Genomic DNA, 19,249 nt, shown 5'->3' on the forward strand with positions numbered 1-19,249 from the left:
AGGTATTTCGCATTGGAACGTGATTGTGAAGTTTAGGCGCCCCTGTCGATTGATCGCTTGCCTTTTCTCTACTCCGTACGTAGTGTATCAATCACAAGCCGGGCAAATGGAGGACAGATGTGACGGTGCCTTTCCCACAGGAGTTCAGTAATAATACTGTGCTATATGTTGCATCCCGTCATACTCCGTGCTCCGTACTCCATATTGGAGCATTCTTTCGGACACATGAGCGGCGCGCGAGCGGCAAATGCATGGAAACCACCCTGGTGAAGACAGTCTCACAAGCCATGCTGCCTTGGGCAAAATTGTTTGCCGTCTCCCTACGTGATGTTTGTGATTGTGAAACTGGTCAATGAATGCGATATCGTGGCGACTGAGTGACCGACAGACTCATAAGGCCGGATGTTGCGGAGTACTCCCGTGATACAGAGTATATTGTGAATTTTAATTCACCAACGACAGTAGTAGTACTAGTAACTTGCCAATGACGTCTTGGCCAGGCCACGAGACGGGCGCATGGCATGTACGGAGACCAAGGCCAACAACCTCCCTCTCTCCCCACCCGAATGCGCTACCAACAAGGGACCATCTCGACAAGGGCTGGTAGCTTGGCGTTGAGTGGCGGTGCCCCATGAATTTGCCTTTCTCCTCTTTGGACGAATGGCGGCGGTAGGACCGCAAAAGCCCTAGGCAGTACTCCGTACGTACGTATTTATACCTCCGTAATAGTTGGTTAGTCCATGCCAGCACCTCGGCCATCTGGCCTCTAGCTCTTTGGCTTTGGGTTGCTAGCAGTGACGGGTGGATTCTGTGGCTTCCAAGATTGGTCTGCATTTGGGGTCTCTCACCCTCCACCCTTCACCCGCTCTCTGCTTTCGGCTCTCGATGAGGAAGACGGGCGCAACATATACGTCGAAAGACTGAGGCAAGGTGTCTGCCTGGTGAACCGACTAAACAGCCCCCCATCTGCGCCTCTTGAGAGCCTTGGTGGGATGCGGCGGTGGGCGGGACACCAGGATTCGACGGGTTCCTAGTGGTCTTGGCGGAGCATTTTCATGGCTTTCTGTCGAAGCGGTATTTTGGACTAGAAGAGACGGTACGGAGCAGGAGCCTCGGAAAGCGCACCACGGAGCTGGCTTCAGGGGCCAGACATGGGGCAGAGACATGGGGCGGAGACATGGGGCAGAGGCCAGTCGTGAGGACCGCGTCGTCTTTGAGCTCCGTATTGTATGATATTGTACCGAGTAGCATTGCAATATTGATATGGGCCGAAGAGACTGGACGATGTTGGAATGTTGGAATGTGCCGCTGCTATTGGGCGGCCCACGACCTGTTCAGCTGCCCTGGTAACATTTCGAACCTCGCAGTTTGAAACACCACGCAACGCGACGCCTGTATCGGAGCAAGACGAGCGACGAGGTAGCGATCGCAGCACTCCGTTGAGCATTGCGCAACCATGCCAGACGCCGTAGATTGTGATGGAGTTTGCCATGCTGCTGCCACGCTTGGCCATTCCCGGTCGGTACCTAGAAAACGGTAGAGGGCAAAAAGGCCGGCTGTTGTTGTCCATGTCGTTGTCGTCGTCGTCGTCGTCGTCGTCTCCTGTCCTCCCAACTCGGGCCAAAGTTGCCATCACCAGACCATCCTTTTCCATCTTTCTGGCACTGTGACGACGCGAGCTCTGCTGTTATAAGTTTGCCGTCATCTTTCATTTTCCATTTTTGTTGGCTTTTCGGTTACCCCCCCTTTTCTCGTATCGCTGCCGTGCTGCCGTCGTGTGTTGCGCCCGTGCGTTTGTGGTTTATGCCATCAGGGCAATTGCTGGAGGGCATTTGAGTTTGCTGGGAAATATTATACATACGTCAGTCACGGTCAGACAATCGTCGACCGTTGACTGTCAACATTTTTTTCCCCATCTAGATCTCCCCGACTGCTGAACACGTGTCGGACAGGCATCGGCATCGGCATCGGCATCACCTTTACGGTTTGTCGAGTTGTGGGCTCTGTGTGTGTTTTCCTCGCTCCGCTTTACGTCTGGTTTGTCTCTTTTCCATCACCAAGTCCGTGGGCATTGCTTTGCGCTGTTGCAATCTTCGGCACCGGCACTGGACGATCGCAAAGAGGGTCCTTGGGTTTTTGGTCCTTCAAGTCTTTGGGGACCCCCTATCCACCTGGGCCGAGACGAGACGACTCCATATTAATATCCTACTCTGTTCTTAAATACCATTTAGCTTCTCATCTTGCCCGGCCCGTCGCCCATCACCCATCGCCAGCGTCATTTTGTTCCTGTGCGGTGCCACGCAACGCGGCGAATCACCAACCGAACCTATCGAGTGAATCTGCTCTGACGAGGGTTGACGAAGAAATTTTGGAGGCACGCTTCACGGACTTTCTGAGCAATTGGGCTGCGGCTGGTACGTGCATTTCCACGTTGGCTCCGCGCGTTTTGGTCTTTGCGTCTATGGCCTCCACGTTTTTAATTGCTTCTTGAATATTCGGCCATTCGAGCACACATTGACCCCCCCTTCTTCTCTTACCCTTGTCCTTGCCAAATGGTGCAACACGGTCAGCCACCTCTCGTCCACAGGACCATATCACTCTAACCCATGTTCCAGATTCATTATTTGCTCCAGCGCCTCGCGAACCAGGCCGGCAAATACCTCTCGAACCTGCATTGCACCTGAGGAGAGAGCCTGAGCCTTCGGTTTATCGGCGGCACGTCCGCCCAGCAGCACAATTTTTTGTTGCAGAAAAGGAAAAGAAAAAGTTGCCGTGGGTCTTTGCTCGACTACCGGGCAGAGTCGATATCTAGATGTCATGGACAGCTCTTCAACCCCCCTGGCAGATTACTTCTGGATTGCTGGTGTAGAGTCAGTATCGTATGACGACCCTGTTGCCACCAACACTCTCACCAAGAGTCTTCCGGTCGAGTCAACCATTGCAGAAGATGGAGAGCCTGACAACACCACCACGAATGGGTACAAACAGACCGCTGCCCGTCATTCGCGCCAAAATTCTGCCAGCCGCCTTTCCAAAATCTCAGTCGACGGTCGGTACTCGATAGCCAGCACCCTCGATGAGCTCGATGGCAACACTCGCAGTAACAGGAGCAGTGCTACCATAAAACCTGCCAAGCCTACAGCTCTCAATGGGAATGCCGCTGCTACGAATGGAACTTCTCCCGAGGTTCTGATCCAAGGCCCAACCCCGGGCCCTGGGCTTATGGGCATGCCCGACTTCGATTTCGACAAGGCGCTTCTAAAATTTGCCGCCGAGAGAGAAACCTTCCTCGAGGACCTTTCCTTTACTGCGGGAGCCAAGTTGCAATCACGTCCGCCAATGGTAAACCCGCGAGCCGAGAGGATTCGCGCGGATGAAGGTCTTCCAAGCGGCAGGATGAGCCCGCTGAGGAGTCTCAAAGGCAGTATTCGACGCAAGATCAGTTTTAGGGAGATGAATAGCGTGCGCAAGGGACCTACTGTTGTTAGACAAGGTGCTTCTAGCAGAGCTGGTAAGAGAGCTAATTCTCCCACGCGACCGTTTGTGTTTAACGTTTGGGACTCTGTTATAACCCGCGATTATCCTGCGGGTTTCCAGCTAACTCTTCTTGCTCCAGCGTCGGTTCGCACCACAAAACGACTGAGCAACTACAACTCCGTAATCCCTCAGCCAGAGCCACTGAATACCGATCCTGATATGCACCCATTGAAGCGGCGATTCGAACCCGTTTTGTTAGATCGATACCCACCAAAGAACGCCAAAGAGGAACTTGCCAAACGTGGAAAATTCCCGGACTACGTACCCATGTTCGCCTTTCCCAATGATATCCAAATTGTATCCTCTGATGATCGGCCTCGTTCCACATGGCACGGCTTTACAATGACAGGAGAAGATAATTCCAAGCTTTACGGCATAACCGTTATTATATGGACAGCACTGACAGCAGAGAGAGCAGAGGAAGTGGAAACAAGATGTGAGCAGTGGCGGCAGAATCACATGTCCAACGAGGAGAGAGAGTTGGCCGCAAGCTTGGGGGTTCGATTGGCGGGTGAACGATCACACCTCTCGCAGCTCCTTTCAAAGCTCCCCACGATACCCTCTGGATCACCGGCCCGGGACAGACTGGAAGATGAGATAAGCACGGTTGAGGAAAAGATTGCTCTCATGACGGATATGCTACGGCCGCTACGGCACGGGGCGGCCTCAAAAATCGAAGGGCTTACGGCGGGCGAGAGCGGTCTGTGGATTCCTCGAGCATACGGTGTTCTTGGTAGGGATGTGGCCTGTATGGGCTTCTGGAAGGAGTGGCTTAGGTCAATCGTTGTTCCCATGACCGATGGGGGTGTTCTTCGAGTGCCCCCCAGCTCCCCCAAAGTCGGACGTTGGCAGCCCTTGGAGCGTTATGTGGTTAACCTTTGTACGGAAGCTTTCAGTCCCTTGGGATCGAAAACGCAAGTGGAGCTTGGCGTCAGAGAACTGCGGCTCTACGCACGAAAAGAGGGAGCCAACGAGCTCCCTGGCTCCCGGACCATTGATCTATATGCGCTGTTTCGATGTCTTTCTCTCGAAAATGTCGTTGCATTGTTCGAGTACGCCATGTCCGAATCTCGTATCATCTTTCTATCTTCCCACACGAGCATGTTGCATCTGGCTTGCCATGCTCTAGTGAACCTCCTTTATCCTCTCCAGTGGGCTAGCATCTTCATCCCCGTCCTTCCAGCTAGACTCATCTCCGCTCTCGAAGCCCCCTGCCCCTATATTGTTGGCGTTGAACGTCGGTATGAACGGATCGACCTGCCAGATGACGACTATGTTCTGGTTGACCTGGACAGAGACACGATTGACGCCACCTCTCAGCCTCACCGCCTACCCAGACAACATCGACGAAAGTTGATGTCTCTCCTGCAGGTTGCCGCTCCTCACTCTCTTCGATACGGTGTCGCTACCGGACCTCCGCCGTACGCTATTGAATCCTTCCCCTACGACTCCTTCTCTTCAGAGAATGGCTCAGTTTTTACATCCACGGCGGAACCAACGACCTTGGGCAAGTGGGTGTCACAGAATTCGTCAAGCTTTGCAGACCGGACACCTCCCGAAGAAGTCCACCCGCCAGTATTCAATGCGTTTACCGTTTCGTCAGTCGACACCGGAAAGCTTGACCATCGACCAAGTACGAGCAAATCGTCCAAGACAAGCCCACAGTCCTCCGTATCTCCTGCGTCTGCCAATTTCCCTCCCATGCCGACTACTCCCATCTCTCGCAGCGACTCTGGCTTTGCCCTGACCGCTACTCTGCGAGAGAAGAGGTCCGGGCACTTTGGAGAAGAAAGGGGCCGTCGAAGCTCATCTTTCGGATTGGATAAGTTCCAGCCCATGCACAAACCGAGTCCTGCCGCTGCTCAACGGTCATCAGCCCAATGCCTCCATTTCAGGCTTCTCTGTTGTTTCAGAATCATCATTTGGAGGAGGGTACGCGCCGTCTGCCTACGCCCAGTCTACCCTTGCCGCTTCCACCATCATGCCCTGCATGCAAATCCAACCGGTGCGAAACACCGAGACAACTGTCTGGGTCGAGGGTCATTGCTTCAGTCTCAACACCAAAGATTCTTCCTCATCTTGCACCATTTGCGATGACAAATCAGAGGGTGATGGCTTCTACGAATGCACTTCCTGCAAAACTGTAGCCCACGGCCGATGCTTGGGACAAGTGTCACTTGTCTGTCCGGAAGCCTTCCACCCAGATCGAGTAAGAGCGGCATTTGTACGATGCCTAGCCAGCTTGTTGTACACCTACCGCAAACACCTCGGCCGTCCAAACAAGCAGCAAAAGGCCAACGGGCAAATATACGCCTTTGACATGGATGGATTCATAAGGAGCCTGCCGTACGATCAACAAGAGTACGCCACCATGATGCGCGACACGCAAGGTAACATAAACCTCTAGTTTTCCTTTCTTCATTCACCCAACAACATGACCACTGACACACACTCTCAGCCTTTAACGAATTCATTCACAGCCGCGAAACCACCGCAGCAACCGACCCCTCTATACGGCTCTTCGACGAGATCCTCATGGCCAAGAAGGCCCGCGGCCGCCCCGGCCTCTCCTCCGGCCTCTCACGACTTTCCACCATTCGCCAATCCCACGGCGCATCCGTGTCTGCATTCAGCCTCGCGGCCGCGTCCCGTACAGCCTCCAGCAAGGCACCCGCCTACCTCACCAACACATCCGACCACATCTGGCGCACCGCCTCGGTCCCCTTGCCAAAGGGCAACTTCCCCGGCGAATACCGCTCCGTAATCTCACGCATCCCGTCTTGTCTCGACAGAACGCTGATGCGCGAGCCCCGGGCCATTCAGGGCGTCCCGAGGATGGAACAGCGCGGCACGAGGGCCTTTATGCGGAAACAAGTTCCCAGCATGCTGGGCACTACTCCTCCATCATGAGCAATTTTTGCTCGAAACCTTTTACCCCTCTTCTTTTTTTTTTTTCTTCACGTTTTCAGCTTGTGCGTGAGGTGAGGCACTGTGCCATCGATTCATGTCACGAGTGGGGGAATATAATAAACATTACAATGTGTACATTAATCTACCCTTACTGTGCTGTACTTTATTCAAAAGTCGCCTGAAGGAATACGCTAAAGGGACATACAAGACGAGTGTTTTGATACCTGACCTAGGATTGACAGGACGGGTTTTTCAATGGCAAAAAAGGGACGAGGGACTTAGGCAAAAGGGATATACACGCGTGGAGCTGGCATTGCATCGAGTCTGATTTATTGCCGTCTGTTTCTGTTGACGTTTTTGTACTTGGTTCATGTTGCGTCGTGGATGGATCATTTTCAGCTGGTGATACTTTCGAGGTGAAGCCATGGCGGGAGCGTGCTTGACTATTAGAGCATCAATCAAATCATCACTTCTACTTTTGCCCGTGGATGGAATGTGCATCTAGCCGCTCTCTGCAGTGTTTGCTCCCATGATTCTATGCTATGCTGCTCGTTGACAGAGGACATCTGCCATCTCTTTTAAAATATTGTGTCATTATGTACATCCCGTTGTGGACATGATGCATCATCACAGTCTCTCAAACCAAACGCATTACCTTCTTAGCCGGTATCATTCTTTAGAAAAGCAATCTGCAACGCCACAGCACAACTGGAATCTATCGCCGGTACCTGCCCCTGCGAAGCGGGTTGGGCGACCCCGGGGTGGATTTTGCTTGTCCATGACCTCTACATGAAAATCCTCCCAGCCAATACTCTGGAGTATATGATCAGTCAGAGATGAGTAACTCGAGTGTCCTTGGGGTAGCGCCTCTACACGGTGGTTTTCCACGCCATCGGCCCCTTGAATTTCCTGTAGACCAGCGATGCCAAATTGGAGGTTGCATGTACGGTACAAAAATCCAAGGATGTAATCGTTCTCAGAGTAAACGTTAACTAGTCGACCGGATACAACGCTCTTCATAGTCAACCATACCCGACTCTCGGCCGGAAACGGTGACCCTATCATAACGACAGAATCTACAACGCCAAACTGACGTCGCTCTGCCAACACCATTAGACAAGCGTATATGGCTCGAGCTCCAAGACTATATCCGATCAAAGACACTGGCCGCTCGCCTTGAAACTTGTGCCGCATAAGAGCATCGGCAAGCATGGCGCCCGCTTTTTCTGCCCGAACCATGCCCACACTCCAGGCATTGTCCACGATTTTGCTGATCCGTAATAGCGGCTTCGGCCAGGCGGACGTCATGAGAGTTTTGAAAACTGCGACGCCGTTAGAATTTGCTGTATTACTGCATCTCAATTCATGACTCACTAGATTTGGATTCAATCTCTTTTTTAGCGCTTTCCCAAGCTGTACTGTTGATGACTGTCTCGAGCGCGCTTCCAAGATTCGTCAGAGCTGCATGTTCCCACCGGATGGCATATAGTTCTGATTGGCTCTTGAGAAATTTCCAAGTTTCTGCAACGTCTTTCGAGCCCGTCAAAAATCCGCTAATGGCGACAAGAACACGAAGTCTGCGATGAGCAACTTTCAACATGGTGACGTCGTCGTAATTGTAGGGGCCCTTGCACAGCCGAACAAACGCAAAGTCTTGGATATCTCTGGCGAATGTAACCAACATCTTGCTCGGTAGTTTGGCGGGGTTGATACCGAAAAGGGATCCCATCAGAACCGCATTTTCAGCCATGGTTCCTAATAAACTCGCTGCTGTAATTGTTGACAACCCCAAGCCACGCTGGCGCCGACCAATGCGGACGTATTCCAATACGGCCGTAACATTGACGGGACCTCCAGGCACCGTTTTAAATTTTGGACAACTGGTTCCTTCATCAGGTTTGGCGGCATCTTCTAGTAATGCGTCAAGGGCCGCTCTCACCAGCCCCTGAGCCACTTGAGCTTCTCCCGACTGATAGGTTTCGAAAGATAGATTGAGGGATGACGTAAGCTTAAGAAGAAGAAGCCTAGAGTTTGCTTTGTAATCCTGTAGTGAGAGGAGGATCAATAGCGCAATATATAACAGGAGCTCGCGTCTGTCCGGGTGCAAAGACCACAACGTGTTGGGAACCGGAGGGTGTCTTGCAGCCAACTTGGAGTCTTTATGACGTGTCGGGACACAATGCGGACCTTTAATTGTCAGATTAGTAAAGGAATAAAAAAGGGAAGTACCCAGTTAGGTTTAATGCGATATATTAATAGACGCCGTCCATACCTGTTGAGCCTCCTCTTCCACCACGACCGCCACGAGCAGCACGGTACACCCCACGATCACTGCGGCCCCGACCATAAGGACTTGAAGTTTCAGCAGTCATATCGTTGACGTTTATTTCTGTGAACCTCTGCAAGACGTTCGACTTCCACTTTCTGAAGAACACAAGGGCTTCTTTCTTCAGCTCTCCGAGTGGTTGGGACTTTTCGCTTCTCTTCCGTCTCGACAACGTGGTGAGTCTTGGTATGCGTCGTGGAGTACGTGTCTGTAGCATTTCCGCGAAAAGTTTTGCCCGTCAAAATGTTCTCTTTGTTGTCGTCCCGATGGCGCAGCAGAGGGAGCGAAAGCCACTGTCCCTGTCCGTTATCTCCAAGGACTGGACGCACAGGAAGCGAGTCGAATGGGCTGCTCACATCCTTCTGCATGTTATCCGTAATGGTGCTGACAAGGGCAACTAATGCATTTTTTTCGGCGATGGAAATTATTCCAGTCAGGTCAGCTGGTCTGCGAGCTGGTTGATGCCCACTGCCGCGGCCACGCCCCATGATGATTGTGTCGGAGTTATGAAGCGAGGATGCCTGCAGAGCTTTGGAAGGACGCTCGAGAAGCTGTGGAGGCAGCGCGGTTATATGTATCAAAGAATTAGGAAAGAAAAGGAAAGGAAAGCAAATTTACAAACCTTGACGGTGTTTCCAAGTTTCACAAACTATGGCCTGAGAAAGAGGAGTGAATAAAGAAAAAGTTCACAGACAGGAGCCAAACAAAGGCGTTTAGAAGGCCAAGACGAAACAGTCTGCTTCTATAAGTGGACAGGACCTCTTACCTATTGTTCAGATTCGGTTCAAAATACGGAAGCTGAAAGAATGGCAACACCAACAGCTACAGCAACTCCACAAGGAGAAGGAGCTTCTGGTGTCAACCTGCTACGGCGACTTGATAGTTGACAGCTGCCGGCCAGCTGGCAGCCAGCTCTAATACCAAGTGTCAGACCAAGTCGGTGGACTGGACTGGACTTTCAGACGTGGTGTCACCTTGACTAGGCCGAGCGAGCCATCAACTGTGCAAAAGGAATCCTCAGTTTCTTGAAGCTCCAGTAACGGCGGCAGCTCTTCAGTCAATAGCACACTCGAGAGAAAGTCGACTGTCGACAGCTACAATGCTGCTTGTGCACAAGATGCCCCTAGCCGTTCCGTGTATCAGTATATTCCCATGAGACGCGGGACACGGGGGGAGCTCGTCTTTGAACAACCTAGAAGGCGACTTGGCGGTAAAACCGTGGTGCTTTGTGTCCATGGCACATACTAGAATGATTCATTCTTTTCGAAATGTTGCTTATGTGATTAGATGGCATTAGATGGTGTTCATGCTTGGAGTACAGCAGACCCAGGCCTGTGAACAACACCAGAAATCTCCTGGATGACCATGTCTGTTTCAATCATCCCAGGCTAACTCGCTAATGAAAAGAAAACAGCCAGCCATGATGCTGCCCTCCAAGTTGCGGTTTGCTGATTCGCCATCATTCCTGCCCGCCGCAAGTCGTACAGGGCCTCGCCGAACGGGAGTTGTTACGGTGACCCCGTTTGCGTCCAAGGTCACTCGTATGCAATCACCGTTGTTTGCTGAGTACGAGGGCAAAAGCTTCAATGCCATCATGATACAACCGGTTGGCCGGCTTTGTTCCGCGTCGGCCCTACTGCTCCATCGTCGGTCTTGCCTCTTCCTATTGTTCTACATGCCACCCCGCAGGGTTGCTTCTTTCAATACGGAGTCAGTAGGCCAGGCCGTCCACTACCCGAGGAACACGTGGGCATGGCAAGCGGCTTGTGTTGGGTCATGACAGTCGAGAAACACCAGCTTAAAGTCATATGGACACTATTCTCCCATTTCGTGGTATCTCAAATGCGCTGGCATAGCAAAGGACGGCAAAGAATGGCCACAATCTTGACAAACAGAATTGTCTGAACCATTCCAGTCCACACCGGGCCCTAGGCCATCCATATCACCAGTGCTAACTTCAGAAGGCGCCTCATCATCGGTTAGTGGCTCCAGCTTAAACGGACGAAGCACCTCATCCTGCCTCCTGAACATGACAGAAATGTCCCGCCCTGAGCCTTGTTTGTCATCTCCTGCGCCGACCGCCATGTTTGCAACACATATATTAATCAACTGCAAGTTCCACTTGTGCCCTTTATCGGTTTGAAGCCGTCGCAGAAGAGGCAGGAGAGCTTCCGCAACCAGCTTCTGGGCCAACGTGTCTACATCAGCCGATGCATCAAAAACTAAGCTAGGCAAGGGGCCAGATCGGGATATTCGACTGAAGTTTGGCGCAGAATTGCTGCCTTGTCTCGTCGGCCATGATCTGATTGCAATCCTCAGGGTTTTTGGCCGAGCAATCCACCGTTGTGTTCCCGGCCTCTCTGCATTGTGGTCTAGAGCAAGGAGATCTATTCTCATTCGCCGGATGAGCGAACACGAAAGTTTGTGCAATTCTTCAGTGATTTGGGGAATGGTCTCGAGTCCTTTGTATGTATCTTCAATGCTTATTTGTGACGGTATGTCGCCGGCCTCTTTGACTTCCGTTGCATCAATACCATGCAGGAGACCCCATACCCTGACACCAACACCCCTCTCGGCTCCAGGACCGGCGAGAAGAGTCTCTATGAACCCTGGGGACATTGATGGATGCAGACGGACATCTCGAGCGTAAACCGCCGAAGTAAATGAATGAGAGTCTGCGTCAACTTCTTCTCCAAGAACATGAGACTCTAATTGCATAGAAGTCTTGAACCCCAGTCCTGGTATTTGCCTTGTCTTGTGGCTGTCCATGAACGCGATAACGTCTTGTTCGTTCAAGGCCATTAGCGTTGTCTGATTGCGGGGTTTGTTACGGCTTCCCACCAGTTTACTAAGGAGCTTGTTGGTTGATATGCCACAAGTTGACGTATACCCATAATCCTCCTCTATCTTTGTGCGTAGGTGGTTGGCAAGATGAGAACCAAGCAAGAGTCTTAGATAGGTTTTGTTGTCCAGAGGCGCCTCGGCCGGGACGGTGCCTTCAACACAACCCACAACGGCCGTAAAATCACACATGAATCCATCCTGAGGGTCTTTTTTGGATAGATGAAAGAAGGAATCTGACAAGCAGGCTGTGTTGAGGCATTCGATATTGTAGTCAATGACATCGGTCACATCTGCATCACGTTAGAAATAATGTCCAGAAAAAGCAGCAATTCCCACCTACCCATAAACACTTCATCAAACCCCAGCCGCTCCACCCTGTTGTTCCATGAATGCGACCGAAGAAAGTTGAATAGAATTTTGCTCACATCACGAAATGGCGTCAAATCCTCTCCATCCACGAGCACCAGGTCTTTGCATATTTTCTTAGCCTCGGTTATCAGCATCAACTTCTTCACACCAAGCCTCCGGGCATTGTAGTTGCAGGTGGCCAGAATATTTTTTTGCTTCACTCCCAGGGCCCGCGATTTGAGGGCTGGGTTTTTGTTCTCAAATACCTGGGCGTAGAAGCAGTCATAGTCCTGGAGGTGGTCAGTCACGGTGAAGGTCATGGACTCGGCGGGAGACAAACGAATTGGAGGATAACGCGGTCATGCTTCTGTTTGGGTGCGCGCTTGGATTGCTGGTCCATGGGCCGAGGATTACTTTCGTTTGATGCATCCGGGTATGCACGTCATGCAATTCTCATAATGAACAGGTGGTGGTGGTTGAGAACTTGAGATGCACGTCGTGACTTCCCGGGAATCAGCTTGATTGCCAGCTGTGGACAGCTGCGCAGCTGACCAATGGTCGCGCTGTAAGTGGGCGCGGGAAGGAGCCGCGAGATATCCAACCCTGCGATAGCGACTACGTGGTTCACAGCGTATAAGGAACCCTAAAGTTTAAACGGCGTATTCCACGCATGTAGGAACATTTTCAGCCATCTTTTGGATGGAAGGCAGTAACTCCTCGCGCCAGAATCTGGCTCAGCTCGACCAAGCGCGACAACTCGACGACTGAAAGCATTGCACCACTCGCAAAGCATTACTGTTACGGCCGCAGCGCTGACAGACCGCCACGCCGAGGACCTGGCAAGCTGACTGTTCGATTGACGCCAAACAATGTTCAAACCTGGAAAAGCCACAGCTGGGTCTGTCTTACGGACTAGGTCAGGATATGCTGCGTGGCGTCGTGGTCAGAGACAATAATTTGCTGCTGCTCAACTCTCAAATATAGCTTCGTCGAGTTACGGAGTACTCCTTGCCAAAAATTTGATCAAACAATCCAAAGCAGATCCACATTCGCGTGTGACAGCATAAAACAGCCCGCTAAAGCTCTTGATTTTAAACACTTTTTTTTTTCCTTCTCAGAATCGCTAGGTCATCTGCGGCGCTCGAGAAGGCGATAGTATCACGACGCGGCTTAAGCATGCAAAACAAGCGCCACGGATAATGCATGGTCTGACGCGGACGACGAGGACCTTGGCTGCACAGATGTTTTGAGGCGTGGGCTTGTCGGTGAGGTTCTTCCCCAAAGGATCCAGCAGGACTATTGACGGCTTTGACTCTTTTGGTGCCGTATTCTATGAAGAAGTCGGCTGCATCTTATCAACGCCACCAATTACTCGACCCAATGGGTTGCTACCCCACCTGCAGCTTGGGCAAGCCGACGTGATATTGGGACGACTTACTCCGTATGCATGAGATAAACCCCCGAAGGTGGAAACACGCAACCTGGGGGATCTAAATGATTGGAGGCATGCAAGGTCCGTCCCACGCATCTGCAAGGGTCGGCGCTTACACGCTGTCCCAGTCACCTTGGGTCGACGACAACCAACCACGACAAGCTTTGTCTGCTTGGGATGGTGCTCCAGCAGCCGTCTGCTTCCTTCGATACTATTTCTCGCGTCTAGCCTTGATGCGAGTCGAGTGCGGCGCTTGCTGGGACAGCCCGGGCCCGAAAAGTGACCTGTCCCATGCTCGCCGTCGTATATAGCCATCCCACGCCGGGTTCTGGCCATGGTGGTTCTCTGTTCACGTCTGAATCTGCTTTGACCACATGATTCTCTTCATCATACCCCCTTGATGGGAGGCTGCCCTGCTGCATCGTGCGTTGGTTGATAGGCATCAGCGAACCGTATTGGGCCCGGCCCAACCAACACTGCTGCCGCATCGGATCTTTTCTTTAGCCATCATCGTTGGCGATACTCCCGAGATCTGCCCTTCAACACGGACCACGTCCACCATGACTTCACAGCAACGTCCAAGCGCGTCCAAGAGGCCCCGACTGCCTCTTCAAATCAAGACCACAGTATGCAGCCCTCCTTCAAAAGGTCTAAGGGGTATTCCCTTGAACCCAAGTGACCCTACAACATTCAACACCATGTCCAATATCTATGTCACAGCCATTGAACGATCATCAGCCATTCAGTCTGAGCCCGTCACCGCCATCAAAACCCTTCAAAACTTTAGTCTCCAATCTCCAATCGAAAGGGAAGGGCTGGAACCACGAGTCGTGACGCCCTTCGTGCCAACCTATCCTGAGACACCATTGACAGCTCAACCCGTCTCCCCCCAGCAAATGGATTTTGTGTACCCTAGCACAATGACCGCCACGCCTCCTCTGTCCGCAGGCCCAGTCGACAACTCGTCCAAAGTATTCACATTTCCGCCATCGGCAGACGGCTCAAGGACGAACCGGACACCTGAACCACCCGCCGACGATCGTATACCACGGCGACGCCGGTCACCGTACTCACTCCCCGGAGTCACCAGTCAGCTGCCGTACACTCACCCCCGAAGTCTTCACAGCATTCTCCGAAACTCGCCTCTCCCTCCCAGGACGGCAATTTCACCTCCATCCCCCCGGCGCCAATCCCTTCGCCTCCAAGAAAAAGCTGCCAAAAAAGTCGAGTACGACAGCCCGCTGGAGGAAGAAATTACCACCTCCAAGTACGTCCGGTCGCACATAGACCTCCTATCCGAAGACGCCTCCCCCATGTCCCCGGCCTACACGCAGGCCCCATCCCCTAGCAAAACGGGCGGAGAAACCACTAGGCTCCCCGACATGGCGCTCGCCTTCACTGCCAACGAAATCCAAGACGGCGGCCAAACACCCGGCCCCGTTGAGGAAATGGGACGCCGACTGGCAGGACTCGCCGGATCCCCCGTCTCGCCTGACGCAGCAGCAGCCCCCCTCAAGCGGAAGCGTGAAAAAAAGCGCCGCTGGGTATGGACAATCGGCCCGGACGATGAGGACAACATGGGCGGTGCCGTAGCTGCGTCGCGCGCTGAATCTGCACATAAAAAGGCCAGGGCAGAGGACGACTTGCCCCAGCTTACGTACGATGAACTGCCTACCCCCAGCATTGAGAGCATCAGCTCGGTGGCCGGTTCGGACGCAGACGTCTCGGATATATGTAGTGTCGTGTCGGCGGACCACACTGCACGGCGCTGCCTCGCCGTGCCGTCTGACACCGAGGCCGAGGCTAAAACTCCTACCGCGCCGACGGGCGGGCAGAAGAAGAGGGATACGCCTATCCCCGACTTGGCTGACAATGGCGATGATTCTGCACTTTCCATACTTGGGAATTAGGTCTTGAATTGGTGTTTTGTGTTTCTTTTTTTCTTTTTTTCTGTGGTGGTGGTTATATGCATGGACGGAAATGGCTGCATTACTCATGAGTTTATGAAGGGCTGCATAGGTATCATAGCGAGCTAGCTGTTTGGGCTTATATAGCTTTTTTCTTTTTTTTTTTTTATCACAAGATTTCCTCACGAGCCTTTCCATCTCGCTACGTTTTGAAGCCATCATGCAAAATTCATGACTTGACCTGCACTACATGTCCTCGGCTGGTGTGCCACCCAATTTACAGTACAGCATCCGCTCAGAGAATCAGCATCTTCCATATCTGTCCGTTTATATATATACATACATCTTATGCATGGAATGTGGTCTATTCGGTACTTTTAGTAGCTTGCTGCTGGTCGTGATACAGCTCCTCTGCCGACTTGATGCACTGCATATTGGCGCCAAGTTTGTTGATCGTCTCCATCCATTCGTCGTATTCATCAGAGTCGAAGACGATGCCGCCGCCTGAGAAGAGTTAGTCTTGGGATTTGCATGGAAAAGGAGACGCCCAGTCCAGAGAATAATCTGTCTTTTGGGGGTTGGGGGGAGGCACACGTGGGACGTACCGGCTTGGAGGTAGGCCACGCCGTCTTTGACCATCATTGTTCTCAACGCAATACAGGTATCCATTGCGCCCTCTACCGTGTTCCCCTTCTCGTCCTCGCTTCCGTATCCAAAGTAGCCCACCGCACCGGCGTAGATGCCTCGCTTCTCCTTCTCCAGCTCGGCAATGAGTTCCATGGCGCGGACTTTGGGCGCGCCAGAGACGGTGCCTGCCGGGAAGACTGATCTAAACGCATCGAAGCGCGTCTTGTCGGGTCTGAGGACGCCGGAAACCTGCGACACCAGGTGCTGGACATGGCTGAACTTTTCGACCACCATGAGCCGGTCGACGCGGACCGTAAACGGGTCTCCTACGCGGTTGATGTCGTTGCGGGCAAGGTCGACCAGCATGACGTGTTCGGCGCGGTCCTTGAGAGAGCTGCTCAGTTCGTCTGCCAGCCGCTGGTCCTCCTCGGGTGTCTTGCCGCGCTTGACGGTGCCGGCAATGGGGTGTGTGATGATTCTGCCGGCCTCGCTCTTGACCAGGAGCTCGGGGGAGGCGCCGACGATCTGAAACTCCTTGCAGTTGACGTAGAAGAGGTACGGCGACGGGTTGACGGTCCGCAGGTGTCTGTAGATGTTGAAGGGGTGGAGGCTGGTAGGTCGGGCGAATCGCTGCGAAGGCACGCACTGGAAGATGTCGCCCTTGACGATGTGCTCCTTGAGCTTGGTGACGTGTGCTTCGTAGCCCTTTTGGCCAATGTTGGAAGTGGCCTCCTGCCCCAGCTCTATGGGGCCTTGTTCGGGAAGCTTGATTTCAGGCGAGTTCAGCACATCGACCAGCTCATCAATGGTACGTTTGGCCGTTTCATATGCGGCTTCCAAGCCAGCCTTGCCATCCTCTGGCACCGTAACGTAGCTAATGACCTTGATGATGCCGTAAAACCTGTCAAACGCCACAATAGTGTCGAAGAGCATAAACAGCGACTCGGGAATCTTGAGAACATCCTTCATGGGTCGTGCAGTCTTGGGCTCAAAGTACCGGACGCAGTCGTAGCCCACGTATCCAATGGCACCGCCAGTCAATGGCGGCAGCTGCAGACCCGGCACGTGGGCGACTACATGCTCGGCCAGTTCCTTCTCCAAAGCCGGCAGAGGGTCCGTTTCAGGCCCGTATCCGGGTCCGGTGGCGAGGATCTTGCGCGGGCCGGCGCCGACAAAGCTATACCGGCCTACTTGCTCCGTGGCGGCAGACTCGAATAGGAATGAGTGCTCGGACGAGGAGTGGGCTGAGATCTTGAGATATGCGGCAGACGGCGTGATGAGATCGGAGGAGATCTGGCGGTATATGGGGATGAGAGTCGGCTTCTTGCCTGGGCCGGCATGGGGCCTCTCGACGATGGACCGGACGGTGTCGAGCGTTGGGACGATGGCCCGCTGTTTGGGCAATTAAGTCAGCAACAAATATCCTGTTCGAGTTTTCTGTTGGCGGCACGTGGATGCTTGCATGGTGCACTTACTGAGCCCGCCATGGTGAGCTGCTACTTCGTGCTGGGAGACGAAGTGTTCAAATGCGTAGTGACTCACGATGCGGTCTTGAAGATGGCGTTGGGGCGGTCGATCTCGCATCGAGCAAGTCGGAAGTCGCTAGTCCCAACGTTGCCGTTTTGTAAGAAAGTGACAGGCCCCGACTGCGGGGCAAAAAGGTACATAGATAGGTGAGGGGCCCATTACGTCTATCGTCTGGGTGCATGCAGTCGCTTTCGTTCATCTCGCGACTTCGGCCAATGACCAGTCAGATCCGATGACTATCACGTGGGCCGTCAGCGAAGGGCCGTGGTGGAATCCTTAGGTCGAGGTCTTTTGAGAGAGAATGCTAGGACAATTATGAGAGGAGCGGTAGTTGAATGTGTGGATTACTCTCGGACTGACTGCGGGCATTTACCCAGCGTGAGTGACAGTTGTTGAGTGATGACTTTGCATCTGTGGTCTTTGGTCCCAGGGACGGGCCATGGTGCTGGATGAGGCAGCGGAACAGGTTGGTTTACGGAGAGATTGACTGCATCGGGAGTTGGATACATATCCATCAACGAGGCCGTATTTGCAATCAAGTTCAAAGACCTTTTGTTTCTCGAGGCCAAGCAAGGCGCGCAATTGGCGGCACTAAGGGCTAAAGCTTGGACCAGAAGATTGCGCTTCCTTGCTCTGTGCTGCCAACCACTTGAGACAATAACTAACAGATTGCTGAGTAAATACATACATGAACTTGCATTAAAACCCATGCCACCTCTATTCCAGTAATATTCTTTTATACAGGTCCCGTCCAAGCAACCTAGCTCTCCACCCCCAGAGCCTTGACACCGACGATGCGTCCCTCTTCGCTCGACACAACCCAGTACTCGGTCCTGGTCTTATCCCTCACCACGCTATAGACCCTCACGTCATTGCCTTTGGTTGCCTCTCTAACGGCCTCGATCAACTTGGTGTACTGGCCTTGCGAGTCCCAATCGACTGGGTCCATAATGCTAATGTCGGCGTTGTCGGCGTCCCAGTGCTTAATGAGCTTGGCGAACTCGACTGAAGCGAACATTAGCACATGAATACTTTTCCAGCACTGAAATAATCAACAACCAAGCGAATGGGGCAAAGAAAGGAGAAGAACGAGCCGAACGCACTCTCATCTGGCAATCCATCGCCACTCCACTTCAGGGACACTTCCTCAAATGGCTCATCCGCATCAGTCACATACACCGCGTCCTGGCACGCATCCCTGATAACCTTGGGAGCTTGAGATCCTTGGTCCACAGTTTTGAAAACGGCGTTGCTCTGCTCCTTTTGCTTCGCTGCAAGCGCATTCCCGTCGTCAAGGTCTTGGTTCGCTTTGTCGAGAAACGCCATATAATCTTCGTCACTGGCCATGCTAGTGCCGCCAGGCTCGACGCTGCCGGTTCCGGGAAAGGAGGCAGCTCGTGGACGTGGGACAGCAGAAAGAGGCAAGGGGAGAGGGCTTGTGATCAAGGTTAAAGTCCTGAGCTTGACGGAGAGCTTGAACGACGTGGCTCCGAGCTTGGCGAAACTTCGGGATGGTGTCGCTAATGGTGAGGAAGACAGGCGGAAATGGTGCAGGCAAGAAATTTGAAGTGGTGACGGCAGTTTATACATTCATATGCGTGGAAGAGAGAGACAGAGAGATCATGGTTTCTCTGCTATTTTGAGTTTCATGGCGACGTCGTTTTTGGCGTCAAACCAGAGAAGTGGGGGTGACGTCAGAAACTGGCAACCGCAAGGCAATTCCGGCCAGAAATACCCACTCGACCGTACCTGCCTTCTGATGAGGATTAGTATATCGTCACAGCCTGTGTG

The 19,249-nt window shown here is 52.8% G+C and overlaps 9 protein-coding genes across 11 annotated transcripts; 3 read left to right on the forward strand and 6 right to left on the reverse strand.

Moving 5' to 3' along the window:
- Window positions 1–444: 444 nt before the first annotated feature.
- J3458_022029 (uncharacterized protein) lies at window positions 445–834 on the reverse strand (the record flags this gene model as incomplete). The annotated part of the gene is made up of 1 exon (XM_066122891.1): window positions 445–834. One exon carries the CDS (start codon window positions 832–834, stop codon window positions 445–447), a length of 390 nt encoding a protein of 129 aa, XP_065972112.1.
- Window positions 835–2,817: 1,983 nt separating this feature from the next.
- On the forward strand, window positions 2,818–5,634 carry J3458_022030 (uncharacterized protein; the record flags this gene model as incomplete). Its single annotated transcript, XM_066122892.1, has 2 exons — window positions 2,818–3,511; window positions 3,617–5,634. 2 exons carry the CDS (start codon window positions 2,818–2,820, stop codon window positions 5,632–5,634), a joined length of 2,712 nt encoding a protein of 903 aa, XP_065972113.1.
- Window positions 5,635–5,908: 274 nt separating this feature from the next.
- Window positions 5,909–6,447, forward strand: J3458_022031 (uncharacterized protein; the record flags this gene model as incomplete). The annotated part of the gene is made up of 2 exons (XM_007814665.2): window positions 5,909–5,927; window positions 5,996–6,447. 2 exons carry the CDS (start codon window positions 5,909–5,911, stop codon window positions 6,445–6,447), a joined length of 471 nt encoding a protein of 156 aa, XP_007812856.2.
- Window positions 6,448–7,116: 669 nt separating this feature from the next.
- Window positions 7,117–8,197, reverse strand: J3458_022032 (uncharacterized protein; the record flags this gene model as incomplete). The annotated part of the gene is made up of 2 exons (XM_007814664.2): window positions 7,117–7,769; window positions 7,822–8,197. 2 exons carry the CDS (start codon window positions 8,195–8,197, stop codon window positions 7,117–7,119), a joined length of 1,029 nt encoding a protein of 342 aa, XP_007812855.2.
- A 271-nt stretch (window positions 8,198–8,468) lies between these two features.
- J3458_022033 (uncharacterized protein) lies at window positions 8,469–9,721 on the reverse strand. The gene is made up of 3 exons (XM_066122893.1): window positions 9,396–9,721; window positions 8,720–9,324; window positions 8,469–8,634 (listed from the first exon to the last, which is right to left on the reverse strand). The coding sequence occupies exon 2, from the start codon at window positions 9,259–9,261 to the stop codon at window positions 8,809–8,811; it is 453 nt and encodes a 150-aa protein (XP_065972114.1). The 5' UTR covers window positions 9,262–9,324; window positions 9,396–9,721; the 3' UTR covers window positions 8,469–8,634; window positions 8,720–8,808.
- A 159-nt stretch (window positions 9,722–9,880) lies between these two features.
- Window positions 9,881–12,509, reverse strand: J3458_022034 (uncharacterized protein). 2 transcript variants are annotated; one of them, XM_066122894.1, is made up of 3 exons: window positions 12,306–12,509; window positions 11,958–12,255; window positions 9,881–11,907 (listed from the first exon to the last, which is right to left on the reverse strand). In XM_066122894.1, exons 1-3 carry the CDS (start codon window positions 12,363–12,365, stop codon window positions 10,589–10,591), a joined length of 1,677 nt encoding a protein of 558 aa, XP_065972115.1. In that variant the 5' UTR covers window positions 12,366–12,509; the 3' UTR covers window positions 9,881–10,588. The 2 variants fall into 2 exon arrangements, with proteins under 2 accessions (XP_065972115.1, XP_007812854.1); XM_007814663.2 differs by having other exon boundaries at window positions 11,958–12,509.
- Window positions 12,510–13,506: 997 nt separating this feature from the next.
- TRP2_2 (anthranilate synthase component 1) lies at window positions 13,507–17,568 on the reverse strand. Of its 2 annotated transcripts, XM_007814661.2 has the most exons (3): window positions 17,407–17,568; window positions 15,910–17,323; window positions 13,507–15,808 (listed from the first exon to the last, which is right to left on the reverse strand). In XM_007814661.2, the coding sequence occupies exons 1-3, from the start codon at window positions 17,416–17,418 to the stop codon at window positions 15,669–15,671; spliced, it is 1,566 nt and encodes a 521-aa protein (XP_007812852.1). In that variant the 5' UTR covers window positions 17,419–17,568; the 3' UTR covers window positions 13,507–15,668. The 2 variants fall into 2 exon arrangements, with proteins under 2 accessions (XP_007812852.1, XP_065972116.1); XM_066122895.1 differs by having other exon boundaries at window positions 13,759–17,323.
- Window positions 13,958–15,307, forward strand: J3458_022035 (uncharacterized protein; the record flags this gene model as incomplete). Its single annotated transcript, XM_007814662.2, has 1 exon — window positions 13,958–15,307. One exon carries the CDS (start codon window positions 13,958–13,960, stop codon window positions 15,305–15,307), a length of 1,350 nt encoding a protein of 449 aa, XP_007812853.2.
- A 16-nt stretch (window positions 17,569–17,584) lies between the features above and the next one.
- On the reverse strand, window positions 17,585–19,178 carry J3458_022037 (uncharacterized protein). Its single transcript, XM_007814660.2, has 2 exons — window positions 18,562–19,178; window positions 17,585–18,463 (listed from the first exon to the last, which is right to left on the reverse strand). The coding sequence occupies exons 1-2, from the start codon at window positions 19,046–19,048 to the stop codon at window positions 18,219–18,221; spliced, it is 732 nt and encodes a 243-aa protein (XP_007812851.1). The 5' UTR covers window positions 19,049–19,178; the 3' UTR covers window positions 17,585–18,218.
- Window positions 19,179–19,249: the final 71 nt, after the last annotated feature.

This window comes from Metarhizium acridum (assembly GCF_019434415.1).
Source record: "Metarhizium acridum strain ARSEF 324 chromosome Unknown scaffold_587, whole genome shotgun sequence".
Classification (NCBI taxonomy): Eukaryota; Fungi; Ascomycota; class Sordariomycetes; order Hypocreales; family Clavicipitaceae; genus Metarhizium; species Metarhizium acridum.

Bases quoted from the DNA above. Each gene is read 5' to 3' on its own strand.
- J3458_022033 (XM_066122893.1), bottom strand. From the start codon at position 9,261: ATGGGGCGTGGCCGCGGCAGTGGGCATCAACCAGCTCGCAGACCAGCT.
- J3458_022034 (XM_066122894.1), bottom strand. From the start codon at position 12,365: ATGGACCAGCAATCCAAGCGCGCACCCAAACAGAAGCATGACCGCGTT. The intron at 12,256-12,305 runs GTTTGTCTCCCG...GACCACCTCCAG, and splicing joins ACCGCGTTATCCTCCAATTC to GACTATGACTGCTTCTACGC. The intron at 11,908-11,957 runs GTAGGTGGGAAT...AACGTGATGCAG, and splicing joins GTTTGATGAAGTGTTTATGG to ATGTGACCGATGTCATTGAC.
- J3458_022037 (XM_007814660.2), bottom strand. From the start codon at position 19,048: ATGTATAAACTGCCGTCACCACTTCAAATTTCTTGCCTGCACCATTTC. The intron at 18,464-18,561 runs GTGCGTTCGGCT...TGTTCGCTTCAG, and splicing joins CGATGGATTGCCAGATGAGA to TCGAGTTCGCCAAGCTCATT.